Genomic DNA, 13,717 nt, shown 5'->3' with positions numbered 1-13,717 from the left:
GATTTTTGCCCCTGCTCCCACCCTGGACATTTGACAATGACTAGAGATGTTTCTGGTTGTCACAACTATGGCAAAAACTGCAATTACTTTTGCACCAACCTAATAGTATAGGGAATGCTACTGCCGTACAGTGGGTGGAGGTCAGGGATGCTGCTAAATATCTTATAGTGCATGGAACAGCCCCTACAACAGAGAATGATCTGGCCTAGATGTCAGTAATACCAAGGTTGTGAAGCCCTGCAATATATGTAGTATTGCTCAGTTTATATTGGTTAATCACCTAATATGGAACATAAAAATTCACCACTAGTTTTCCCAAGGAAAACATCTTTATGATAATACAGTAACTTGAAATCAAGCTAGCATTTCCCATGCTATAATTGTCATTATTTGCTAATCCAGGTGCAAAATTTTTAAGGCTTAACTGGAATTTAGTACCTAAGGAAAATTTTCTAGCAAAAAATTTATTTTAAAAACATAACTTGGTATTGAATATATTGGCAGTTAATATCTATTTTTAAAATAAGGAACCATCAATATCACTCATAAACTCTCTTTAGATTTGAAAAGCATTGTGTTAACTGCCTCCAGTATGTTTCTTTCTTAATAGACTAACACTATATTTAGATCTTAGTCCCTATGCAGATATCTTATGAGGTAATGTTGGAAGCTCTATAGGGTGTTTTGCAGCATTGATTTAAAATATTCCATGGATAACCCACTTGCATAGAAGATGATACTAAAAATACAAACAAAATTCATTCCCAATCTGCCCATTTTCTTCAGCCGGAATACTAGCGAGGAAACTCCTAATTTAGTTTTCTACTTTATGGTTACCGTGTTTAAGTTGATTCCTTTCTTCCATAAAATGAAACTTGAACAAGTGGAGTGAGCTGAAAACAAAATTGATTGGAAGTGTCTTGAGAAGCATAGAGATGCCTGAGACCCAATCACTGCCCATACGTCTAAACCAGAATAATTGCAAGACATATAATAATATACAGAATAATTGCAAGGCATGTAATAAGACCAATATGTCTTCATCACAAATCCTCTGTTATTTGTACATCTCCAGTGCTGAGAAATGAAAACTGATGTTCATAGCAAGATTTCTGAAATTCTTTCCTAATCATCAAGGGAAGAATAAACTTGGGCTTAATGTTCTAGTTATTTGGTTATGTCCCAAAGGTTGTTACCAAAGGTAGTTCTCGCGCATGGACAGGAATTGATCCTCAGACATCTGAACCACACAAAGCTATATTCAGGAATCCTTGTCTTTCTTTTGCAGGACCTGGGAGGAAGGCAAGGTGCTCATCTTTGATGACTCCTTTGAGCACGAGGTATGGCAGGATGCTTCATCTTTCCGGCTGATATTCATCGTGGATGTGTGGCACCCAGAACTGACACCACAGCAGAGACGCAGCCTTCCTGCAATTTAGCATGAATTCATGCAAGCATGGGACACTCTGGAGAGAGGCTGCCTTTCTGGTTCCATTTCCTTGGGTGTGAGGATAGAATTTCGAACACTAGGACTCTTAATCCCCTTGACTTGCAGCCTGAATAATTCTCAGCCTCCTGCTAGGGTTAGAAGACACTAAAGGGAGTATTTGCCTCGCTGCAATTCATTTAGGAAATGCCCTGCTGTGTGTCATCTCATGAAAGCAGTGGTCTTCTGCCGGTATTTAAGGTGAACATTTGATAGCTTCTACTTTACCAAAGATATTTTTTCCACATAGAATAGATCTAATTCAGTGTATAAAGAGAACATATGTAGAAACTGTGAATGGATTGCTTTAGTTTGTAATTTTTCTATGCAGTTATATTTTTCTAGTGTAGCTAGACTATTTTGTCATCATGTACCACTACGTTTTTGTTGATTTTAATGACAAGCTGTATAAATGCTTTACTTCTAGCTGTTTAACGGTAGCATTACTGGGAAACTCAGACGTCCCTCTTTTAATTCTTCTTAGTAAAAGACACTCATGAAAAAAGCAGTTTTATTTTCCTAATACAAAAAAGAAAGAGGTCATTATGCCAGTGTCTATGAACTGTACCCATCCCAACTCTCCAGTCATTTGGGTTTTTTTATCTTGATTGAGATCCTCTTCTCACTATGCTAGTGGTGGGGATATTGACAAAATCCTATTTCTTTCAAAGAGGAACTTTTCACACTGAACAAAGAGCATGGAATTATCTTATATTGTTATAGAAGTCCCAGATGTAAATTTTTATGCGAATTATTAGAGCTTCTGGGGAAAAAGTATAGTTCATGGAAATAAAAATATGTTCTTTCAGGGTTAGGTGGATAGGTGGCTGCTAGGGTGTCAGGCTCCTGGCTGTTTCGCCATCCATGAGGCAAGGGCTGAGAATACAGTGTCTTTGCCTGTGGTAGATTCATGTGAATGACAGGAAGCCAGCTCTTCAGTCTTGGAGATGATTTCTGCTACACTTCTGTAGAAATGTTAAGGATGGCAGAGTAAAAGGTTACTAAGAATGCCAGGATCTTTGTCCTGGGTGTAGGAGGTCCAGATTGCTTTCCTTTTTGATGAAAGAGTTTGGAAGACTGTCCCATCTCTCTGGCTTGAGAAGCCTCTGCCATTTTAAACATCACTGTGAAATAGCAATTATCATCATTTACATTTAGTTTTAACATTACCCACAACATAGAAATAACAGTTAAAAATCGTCTTGCCTACTCATTCCAAAGATGAGCAAGTCATTAATTTATAAAGTATTAATGCATCAGATTTTGTATGTTTTGAATCAAAGCTAACTAGAAATGTTAGCTATAAGAATGTAATGATATTCATGCACTGAATTCTAAACCAATATGAACAAAAATGCTGCAGGAATGGCACAGAGGTCACCAAATTTCATTCACAGGTAGAAAAAACGTGTGCTTTCTTTTCCATCTAAAAACAAAAGGAGACTTTCTTTATCTCATTTAAAGAACAGCTCTTTGAAATTGAAATTGACTCTTTTTGCTTGACCTTAAGGACATTAGCTTCCAGTGGATAAGTTTGCAAAATACTTTTCCTGTTCTTTTGTTTTGCTGGTATTGAAAACATCCCACTAAATCAGATGAAGAGGCATGGGAGGAAAAATATCCAAATTAAATAAAATCGAGAAGAGAAGGCAAACTCTTGAAAAGTAAAAAGGTATTTGTGTCCTTCAGTATTTATTGAACAGAGGAAATAACTGACAAGGGCAATACAATTCAATGCTCATGTAGTAACATTCACGTCACTTGTTGAATTTGGTTCTCATATGTATATTGCATACACATAAAGAAATTCAAACTATAAGTCGTCATTGTTGAGCCATCATCTTACATTCATGTAATGAAATTATGGAAGAGAGTAAAAACTAGCTCTTAACTTAGTAAATATGGTATTTAAAATCAGGTCACTACAGTAGGGTTCTAAGTATTGCCAATTGAAAAACTAGAAATGGCATTACTGTTGCAAAGTGTTGTCAATAATTGACTCCAATAGCATTGTAAATACTTGTATCCCATAACTATTTTAAACCCAAGCAATAAAATGGATTTTCTAATTCACTTTAATTCTTTCTTTCTCTTACCTATGTCTTGGTACATAAGAAAAGTGTTTCTGTCACTGCATTGGTAGAATTATTTCAATGTTATTATTTTTGTGATTTCCAATGTCTACACAAAAATGAATTAATTTAATTTATATTGTGATACAGCTGTTTGAGAAGTATTTTTAATTCTGTTTCAACTTTATTTCTCCAAGGGTATAATATGAAAATTACTTCTGTTATTATTCTCTACCAATAGGGAAAAAAAATTAAAATATTAGATCCATTGGGAAAGAGATGTAATAAATAATTAAGATGAGTAATAACATTATCAGGGGTGATTTTGACGAGTTGAATAATCTCTTTCCCTTGAATTATTTAGCTAACAAATTAACTCTCCCAAATATTTAAAATGTAAAATCATATTTTACTGCCCATTATTAACTAAAATATTTTTGTTTGACATTGAGCACCAACTGGTCATACTAATAAATACCCATGTCATACAGATGGCTGGGCAAATAAGAGATATCTAAAAATATGCACCGGTCTTGGAAAACATGGCACAAGTAAGAATATCATATCATATGATGTCCGTTTATTTTATATCTGATTTCTTTTGAATGGATAGTTAGGGACTCCATTTCTAAGGAGAATAGGTAAATAAAATGACCTTTGACAGTTCATCTTGCATTTCTAGTCTTCTCTTCTTTAGTACTTGCATATTTAACCATCCACATGGGTCTTGCTCCATGATTGAATATTTACCCTCGGAGCAACAACCACATTCTTTCTCCACATCTTTAATTGTTGCAGGAGGGTTGGGGACAAGGGGTAAATGGTTTGATAGCACTTTTCTTTGCTGTAGTGACCCAGTTGAGACAACTGGAATGGATTCATTAATCACTGACATGTGTTTTCAATGAGACAGCTCCTCTGCAGACACACGCTGCACTAATGGGCTCTTGAACTGCCTGTGGAGGAAACTCACATTGCTCAGATGAAATAATTGTATTTCATGTGCATGTGTCTTCCTTTAAAGTCAGCTCATGACAGTCAGCTAGTGGCCTGACAAGAGATGTGACATCAAAATAATTTTTTTGCAGGATATCAAAATAAGCAAATTTTGCAAATACCCAGACCTATGAGAACATGCTCTTAGGCTGAACAATTCAATGCTGGTGATGAGGTCAAAGGAAATAATTCAGTAAGAATGGAAATTACCAGAGATGCTATTGTCTCAGGGCTTTGTACTACATGAAACTTGACAGTGGTGTCTGCACAGTTTAACTCTGATACATTTACTTGGAAATGCACTTAATTTTCAAAAACCAGAGAGGGTCCTTGTGTGATACCTCAGAAAAATTCTTGTCCTAATGCAGTGTGTGCATCAAGTTTAGTTTTTTATTTTTTCAATTTATTTACTACCATAAATAGGAAGGATAATCTTTTTTACATAAATGCCTTGCATTATCCTCCAGTCCCCTCACTGTGGTGGGGGGAAAAAAAAAAGCATCTCTCAAGTCTTTGTCCAACTTTGGCTGCTCAGACCGATGGCTGGTGACAGTCACTGCAGGGGGTCAGGAGTGGAGGACCTTGTGTCAAGCAGAACACACGTGTCTGTGTGGGTCAGTTGCGCATGTGCTTCCTGGGTGGCTGATACCACTGAAGGCCAGTGTGCGGGAGCATTGGTGTGACTCAGGGTTCAGTCCAGAGCCAGGAGTGGCTGAGTGTTCTCATTCTCTCCCTTCTCCTCATGTTTCAGGGTCCCAGCTTCTACCACAGACTGAGATCTAACAAGAGGGGAGGGAAAAAGACAGAATTACAAACAATTCATGGTGACAATTTTGGAACCTTTGAAGACATCTGGATTTTATATTTCTCTTTTTAATAGACACTCAAAAATTAACTAGGTGCAGTGGCACATGCCAGTAATCCCAGCTACTCAGGAGGCTGAGGTGGGAGGATCACTTGAGTCCAGGAGTTTGAGGCTGCACTGAGCCATATTATGACACTGCACTCCAGCCTGGGTGACAGAGGTAGACCCTGTCTCCAAAATCAAAATAAGAAATAAAGACACCCAAAATAACTGCATAATGTGTTCCCTTTCATATCTCTGTTTTTCTTACTTTTGCTTGCTATACCATATTTTTATGGCAAAAAAGCATTTTGGAGTATTGGAATATTCTTTGCAGTGATCACTTCTCTTGGTAAAAGGGACATATGTATTCTAGCCACACTCTGCCCCAGCATCTAAATATCCTGTGTACCTTGAGATATATAAAGTTTGTTGAATTTTTAATGTTTTAGTGTACCTTTTAAACCTTTTGTCTCTGAGAGTCACTGGAAACTATCATGCATGATGTTAAGACTATGAATCAGATGGTAAAGTTAGACTCTGTCCCTTACTGGCTGGGAAGCTTAGGGGAGTTCTTGAAACTCTCTGGACCTTGATTCTCTCACCTGTATATTACAAGTATTACCTACTTCCCACAGTTGTTGATAAGGACTACAACTAATAATATGCATAGAGCATTTGGCATGAAATTATAGTTAAAACTTATGAAGCACTCTTATGAACAACCACTATTGCAATACTAGTAATGATCATTAGTTTTTGATGTGTCCTTTTATATTGAAGTAATAATGATTTTTTCTAAGTTTATAATATGAATTAAACCAAATTATTTTTCAGCTTACAGATAAAAGATTATAAAAAGAGTTATGCAGTAGATATTTAATAAATGTTCACAACTAAAAACATTATTATGAAAATTGTTAAATTGTTCAAATAAGTAAAACTTACATATATGTGCAATAAATTGTTAACTCAGTAGACCTGGGGTGCCCAAACCCTACACCTTACAAGTTTTCAAGACTGGCCTTTGGCTCCTCTAAGCCCTTAGAATAGCCTACCTGATAAGAAGATCTTTGTATATCTGAGACCTTAGTTCATGCCAAGTAGTTTATGCTAACAGTGTGATTTATAGTGCATGCTTACTTTTGTATGTCTGGGCTTTTAGGTCACACTGTATCAGTTTGGCCCTTTTAAGGCAGTAAGAGTGTCAGAGGTGTTTGAACCAGAGCAACTCCATCTTAAATAGGGGCTGGGTAAAATAAGCCTAAGACCTGCTGAGATAATTCCCAGAAGGTTAAGGCATTCTTAGTCACAGAATGAGATAGGAGGTTAACAAAAGATACAGATCATAAAGGCCCTGCTGATAAAACAGATTGTAGTAAAAAGCCAAACAAAACCCACCAAACCAAGATGGCGATGAGAGTGATTTCCAGTCACCTTCACTGCTACACTCCCACCAGCACCATGACAGCACCAGCACCATGCCATAGCAACATCAGCAAATTAACCTATATGGTCTAAAAAGTGGAGGCATGAATAATCCACCCCTTGCTTAGCATATAATCAAGAAATAACCATAAGAATGGGCAACCAGCAGCCCTCAGGGCTGTTCTTTCTATGGTGTAGCCATTCTTTCATTCCTTTACTTTCTTAATAAACTTGCTTTCACTTTACTCTATGGACTTACCCTGAATTCTTTCTTGCACGAGATCCAAGAACCCTCTCTTGGGGTCTGGATTGGGACCACTTTCCAATAACATCTTTCTGGTAAACCACGAAGGGATGATACTGAGGAAACCCCTGACCAAAGACTAACTTTGGGTAAGTAAGTGATGGGGTCTGGTAACAAGAGGGGATGGGGGAAGGCTGAGGACTGAGCAGTTAAGATCAGTCACAAAGGTACTGTATGCCCATGAGACTGACCCCCCCCATAAAAACCTGGACACCAGGGCACAGGTGAACCTCCTTTATTGACAACACTTTGCAGATGTTGTCACACATCTTTGCTAAGAGAATTAAGTTCTGTTTATGTGATTCTACTGGAAGGACAACTGGAAGCTTACAGCTGGTCCTTCCTGGACTCCTCCCTACTCATGGCCTTCCATTCCTGATTGCAACCTATCTCCTTCTCTGTAATAAACCACAACTGTCAGTCTAACAACTTTCCTGTGTCCTGTGGGTCCTTCTAATAAGTTAGGAAAACATTACTAAAATTATCAAATACAGAAAAGGGTGGTCTTGATGACCCCCTCAACACAAAGTATTAAAACACTATGTTTGCACATGGTATTGTTCTAAGAAGTTCTTGACATATATTAGCTTATTTCATTTTCACAACCCTTAGTTGTGTATTAACATGTATTTACATTGACATATATTAACATTTCATTTTCACAACCCTTAGTTTTTATAGACGGAAAAAACTAAGGGACTGAGAAGTCAAATGATGTATAAAAGGCAACACAAATAGAAAGTAGAGAAGTTGCCAGGTTTATTACCAACACACAGCTCCTGGGTATACCAAAGGCCACAGAGGTGTTTAACTAAACCATCTAGTGTTCCTTCCACCTCACCATAAAAATCATTGTTGGTTTGCTTAAGTTTCCTGTCTCCTTTCAAGATATGTATGTACTGTGGAAAGGATAAAGTTAAGAACTCAAGAAGCAAATCAGTACAAGTGTCTCAAAAAATTTTATTTCTACTGTAACTATCAATCCATTCAAACAGTCCAATCTTATATACCAATCTGGACCTTTGAAAGTGAAATGGACTCATGGACTCATTTACTGCTAGGATGGGACAAAGGAAGGAAACCCTAGGTTGTAGTTTAGCCCCAGCCCCCTAACACATTTCAGTGCATTTTCCTCTTTGTTTAAGCCCAGTGTGCATGTGGGGAAGGGAGAAGGGTAGGTTTGTACGAGGAACAGAAAAACAGAAAATCCAGAGGCATTAAAACAAACAGCAAGCATGAAGACAACCAGGGGAGCACAACCACCGACACAGGCCAACCTCCCTCCAGCACCTTGGACAGCTGCCCGCCTGTTTGACCTACGGACCCTGTGGAGATGGAGAATATTGGTGGCCACCTACTTTTACAGACCTTAAACTCCATTTACCTTCTGTCATATGACTTCACTTTATTTCACAACATGGCATGTGAACCACAGTCACAGAGTTAGAGGGAAACAGTAACTTGTCTAGACCAACCTGATAGGAAATCTTCAGTAAGGAGTCATGCAGCCTCTTCTCGAACATAACCAACTTGAGAAACCTGCTCCTCCATGCCCCTAAAAAGGCAACTCAGCTAGAAAATTATTCCTTCCATTGAACTCAGATCTGCCCTTTCTAAACTTCTATGTGCAATTTCTGGTTCTTTCTCCTGGAGCCACTAGAGTAGATGCAAGTACCTTTTAGCCCCCCCACACCCGCCCAGCCAAGGCTAGTCAGATTCCTCTTGTGCCAAGGTTTCTAAAACTGGACACCTTAGCACTCTCCTGTATCTCTTCATCAACTGGCTGGGTTGCCCGCATACTCCTGGTGTGACCTCAGAATAGAGTAAAATAATTGCTTCACCTTCTTGACTTTTGTTTGTTTTTTGCCCTGTTTGCTTCTGTTGAAGTATTTTAGAACTGCATTAGCCTTTCTGGCACTGATACAATACAACCAAAGGGAAATCTGACTGTATTTACACATCCTGCCATGCTGCTGTTAACCATTTCTCTCCCATCTCAAAAGTACATGGTTGGGTATTAAATTTCATTTTCTTGAATTTGCCTCATGTTTCCAATCTATCTCCATCCTTTTGGATCTTGAAATTTGTTACTCATACAAATGATTATCTGTGATTTTTGTGTTTTGGATCTGTTTCAAAACTTTCCCTTTCCCTGTTTTGGGAGCCACTATGAAAAGAAAATCAAATTCTCAAATAATGAGTTTTTAAATAATCACTTATTCACACACTCATGCTAAGAAATATTTGTGAACTTCTGCCATATGCAACGGACTATGAGCAATGTGCCAAAACCTTTATTCTTTTGTGGAAATACTGCTTCAGTTATCCAGCCATAGACCCACAAACAGACTAGAATCACTGTGACAGGCACCCCCATTACCTAGTCAGAGGAGAGGCAGTTTTTTGGGGGAAGGTGTTAGACATGAAAGGAAAGGAATGAAGAAAAAAATTATCTTTCACACATTATTCATAGTTCTTGTTCAGGTAGCCAACTTTCACTTCCTCCTCCACATGATGTCAAATTGGGATCTACATGATTTCTTCTAATAGATTTACTGGCAGCACAGTTCCAGAATGCAGGCTCTCTTACCTCCACCAATAAACTGTGTGCCGTGGTTGAATAGTGAGTAGCAATAGGACAACTCTGAGACACAGAGGCCGAGGAACTAAACATAACTTTTTATTTTTTGGTTTACGTTTTCCTGAGTGAGAAGATGACCATATAGTCTTTTCACTTTCAGCATGACATAATTCTTGTTACCTGGTCACACAATAAACATTTGATATAAGTAGCACATTATGTTATGAAGTATTTTAAATTCACTGTAAAGAAATAGAAAGTAAATGTTGCTTTTCAAAACCTCTAGAAAAAAAGAAATAAAGCCAAGAGAAACAACCTTTTAAATCTCGCCCTCAGTACATTCAGCTGATTCAAAATGCTCTCCGGGAAGACCAATCAACTGCTCACTAACCAACATGTCTCCACCACTTCTAAACAGAGTGCTTAGGAATTCTGCACTTAGTACATTAACTATGGAGAAGCCACTTGCTTTGAGGCTTTGTTGTCCTGATCACTCTTGGTGGTAATCTCTTCATTCAGTGACTTTGACTTCTCACAAGAAGCTTAACACATCTGCTAAAACAAACATTTCTCTAGGGTTCTCTTTCCAACACTGAAAGCCAGCTTAACCCCAAGGGCAGGCAGGGGGGTGATTTGAGTTATTTCAGCCATCATTATCTCAGTGGTGGAGCAGGCAACCCTAACAAGGCTTCATTATAGCCTAGATAGCCACATTTTGTTTTCTTGCTATTCTCTCTCTCTCTCTCTCTCTCTCTCTCTCTACCCTTCTTTACTCTACCCTCCCTTACTTCACCATCTCCCTTTCTCTCTTTCCTCTTTCTTCCCCAAAATTGGAACTTTCCCGACTTCATTAAGGATCTATGGCTGTGGATTTTTATTGATTCTAGTAGTGATCAATGCTTATGAAGAACAAGATGAAAATGGAAAATGTTGGCCATGATTCAGTCCATTCTGCACAGACTTACAACTGGACTGAGAGTTCTGCTTTCAGGTCTACTTTTATGTTCAAAAATTTATTTAGCTTCCTTATCTCAACAGCTAACATTCACTTTTTCTTCTTCTTACTAATGCCCTGCATTGCCTTCTTGAGCTATGTGGACCCCAATAAAGACACAGGAATGCTGCTCTCCAACCCCAGCATTCACCAAGAGTCATAGAGCACCCCAGCTACAAGGAACCTCAGGGGCGATTCAGTCAAACCTGCATTTGAATCAGGTTCTACCCATCTGTTTTCCAGGATCAACATCATCATTTCTTCAGGAACTATGCCACAGTACCAACTTTCTTTCTTAAAGTCAACAACAAACTTGGTTTTATGGAATAACACAGAATTGCCTAATATCTTAGTAAGCCTATGTAAAGACTTCTAAATAGGAAGAAATAAGTTTTTAGAAAGGTATCTTCAAATAATTCTAAGTAATTCTGCTCAGTTTTTCTCCCCCAAATAACTTTAAGTGTCAAGGAAATTCCCCAGAGAAGCTCCAGTGTGAGCTTGAAGAATGATGGCTCCGTCGCTTGCTTTGTGATCTTGGGTGAATTCAGTCTCCTCGTGTGTAAAATGAAGATAGGATAGCGGCCACATCATGGGTGCTGGGGATGATGAGGATTAGATAAATTAAGGTGTGGAAAGCATTTAGCTCAGTGTCAGCTGGGTATACACATTTGTTCTTTTTAGCTCTTCTTATTCTTCCCTATTTGCAGATAAGAAAATTAAGGTCCAGGAATATCGATTGATACTCATTTACGAATTTAGCCACAAAGCATGAATTGAACTCAAAATTGCCATGGCCCCACTAAAAAACTTACAAGAGAGAATTGTGTGTACTGACACATTATGTGATGTGATAATACATGAAAAACTAACATTTCAAAATGGATGAAGTCTAGTATTTTAAAAAGTCAAAATAATTGATAAAATAATTCCACATAAAAGCTAACCTTATTACCTTACTTAATATCTTTAAGTTTTTAGAAGTAACACAGAAATTTCTTAATAATTATTTCTGTAGCTTCAGCGCAATATAGTTATGGTTGTTTTCAACTGTGTAAAGCCATGAAATTTCTTTCTACTATAATGCATTCAATAGTAACCTTGATAAGGAGACTTAAGGAATATTTGTAGGACATGTATTCTTCTGTTCAGCTACCAAACTCTTCATAATCAGAATCATCCTAGCAGGCAAAATGATTGTGCTCACTGGGAACAATTAATGTTTACTGAATCCGATAAATAATTTTTTTAAGAGAAGCCTAAGCAGCAAATCTTTTCCCTATCAAAGTAAACAAAATAACAAATAAACCTCTCTCTGCTTTGACAATACAATTTGCCACAATTTACTGAACTGAAAATATAAGAAAACAGTCCAAAAAAATAAATGTTCTATAACTTTTGAAGCAAACTATTTTTAGAGTGAGCCAAACATTCAATTCCCAGCACTTGCCTACATGTACTTTAACTCATGTATCAAGTATTTCTACCAAAATGTGGTGGGCTTGGACATTGTCTGCCCATCTTGTAAAAAAGAAGAAAGAACCCCCCAGAAAAAAAACATGTGCACCTTCAGAAAGGATAGAAACAGGTGGGTTTCATGAAAACTGCACTGTCCGATACAGAGCCCTGACCACAAGAGGCTACTGAAGACTTGAACTTGGGCCAGGTTAAATGGAGATGGACTGTAAAAGGTAATGTACACACCAAATTTTAATGACTTAGTACCAAAAAAAAGTAAACTATCTCATTAATATTTATTTAAATCACACAGTGAAATTATAATATTTTGGATACATTAGGTTAAAGAAAACATTAAAATTAATTTCACCTGTTTCTCTGTATTTTTGTAACATGTCTATTAGACAACTCAAAATTACATATGTGACTCACATTTTTCCATCGGATAGCATTGGTCTGGAGCCTCATTTACTCCATTATGCTTGTGACTGAACCTAGAATAATCTAGTAATCCTTATTTAGAAGTCTATAGTCATGTTAAAGAGCTTCGGTGACAACATCAGTGTCTGACATCACTAGCACTCGCCGTTCTAAACGCTTCCCACGTATTAGCTCATTTAGTTCTCAAACTGACACTCACAAAGCGCCCCTCCTGTCCCAGTGACAGGAGAGCCATGTTCTTAGCATCACTGTTGTCATTAAAATTCTAACTGGAAAGAAACTTTAGGTTAGACTCCATTCATCTGTTATCATTTAGATAAAGGTGAAATTGTACTTGTAATTGTATCTCAAAATAAATAAATAATATGAATAAAACTCGAGGAAGTAACAGTTGTCTGTGCTTTTTCCATTTGCATGTGTTCGTGCTATTTTGTTTAGCCAAAATATAATTTCTCCTGCTTTTTTGATCAGGTTAACACCACCTAGTTTTAAGGACACCTGAAGAACAGTTAGCATTCTTAGCCCTTCAATATTAGTTTCCCTCTTCTGTGAGGTTACAGCATCCAGGGAAATTGCTATTGCAACATGTAGTGCAATATAAAGAAAGTTCGAATTTAATCTCTCAATAAATTATGCATTTCTTATTAAAAAATCTTCAGGAAATAATATAAACCACTTGAAAAAATAAGCTCTTTTTGAAGATGTTATAGCAAAATTAACATTAACTTTATGACTGCAGATGATTGTGGCTGCTCATGATAAGGGCCCTCTGAGAGGTAGATAAACTGAGAGCACTGGGCTATGGTTTGGGCACCTCTTCTTGTCACTCATGTCACTAACTTGCTGTGCCACTATGAAGCAGCTCACACAGCTACTCTGACCCCACATAAAACAATGATCTTCAACAAGATCACATTTGTAGCCACAAGTTTCTGTGAATACTACCAGACTGGACTACAATCACCAATTGTTCTTTTTTTTTTTTTTTTTTTAATTTATTTATTATTATTATACTTTAAGTTGTAGGGTACATGTGCATAACGTGCAGGTTTGTTACATATGTATACTTGTGCCATGTTGGTCTGCTGCACCCATCAACTCGTCATTTACATCAGG

At 37.5% G+C, this 13,717-nt stretch overlaps 2 protein-coding genes across 4 annotated transcripts in view; one reads left to right on the top strand and one right to left on the bottom strand.

Moving 5' to 3' along the window:
* The window catches only part of ASPH (aspartate beta-hydroxylase), a 222,139-nt gene extending 217,913 nt beyond the window's left edge, over positions 1 to 4,226 (top strand). For both annotated transcript variants that reach the window (XM_025393195.1, XM_025393196.1), the window contains exon 25: positions 1,289 to 4,226. In XM_025393195.1, the coding sequence (XP_025248980.1) occupies positions 1,289 to 1,439 (151 nt within the window). In that variant the 3' untranslated portion in view covers positions 1,440 to 4,226. The remainder of the gene's footprint in view (positions 1 to 1,288) is intronic.
* The window catches only part of CLVS1 (clavesin 1), a 228,581-nt gene continuing 218,007 nt past the window's right edge, over positions 3,144 to 13,717 (bottom strand). Inside the window, exon 6 of one of the 2 annotated variants that reach the window (XM_025393208.1) lies at positions 3,144 to 5,333. In XM_025393208.1, the coding sequence (XP_025248993.1) occupies positions 5,246 to 5,333 (88 nt within the window). In that variant the 3' untranslated portion in view covers positions 3,144 to 5,245. The remainder of the gene's footprint in view (positions 5,334 to 13,717) is intronic. The other variant, XM_025393209.1, reaches the window with a different exon arrangement.

The sequence above is a fragment of the Theropithecus gelada genome, chromosome 8 (assembly GCF_003255815.1).
Source record: "Theropithecus gelada isolate Dixy chromosome 8, Tgel_1.0, whole genome shotgun sequence".
NCBI lineage: Eukaryota > Metazoa > Chordata > Mammalia > Primates > Cercopithecidae > Theropithecus > Theropithecus gelada.
Note: the sequence above shows the minus strand (reverse complement) of the source record. Positions and strands in the feature narration are given on the sequence as shown.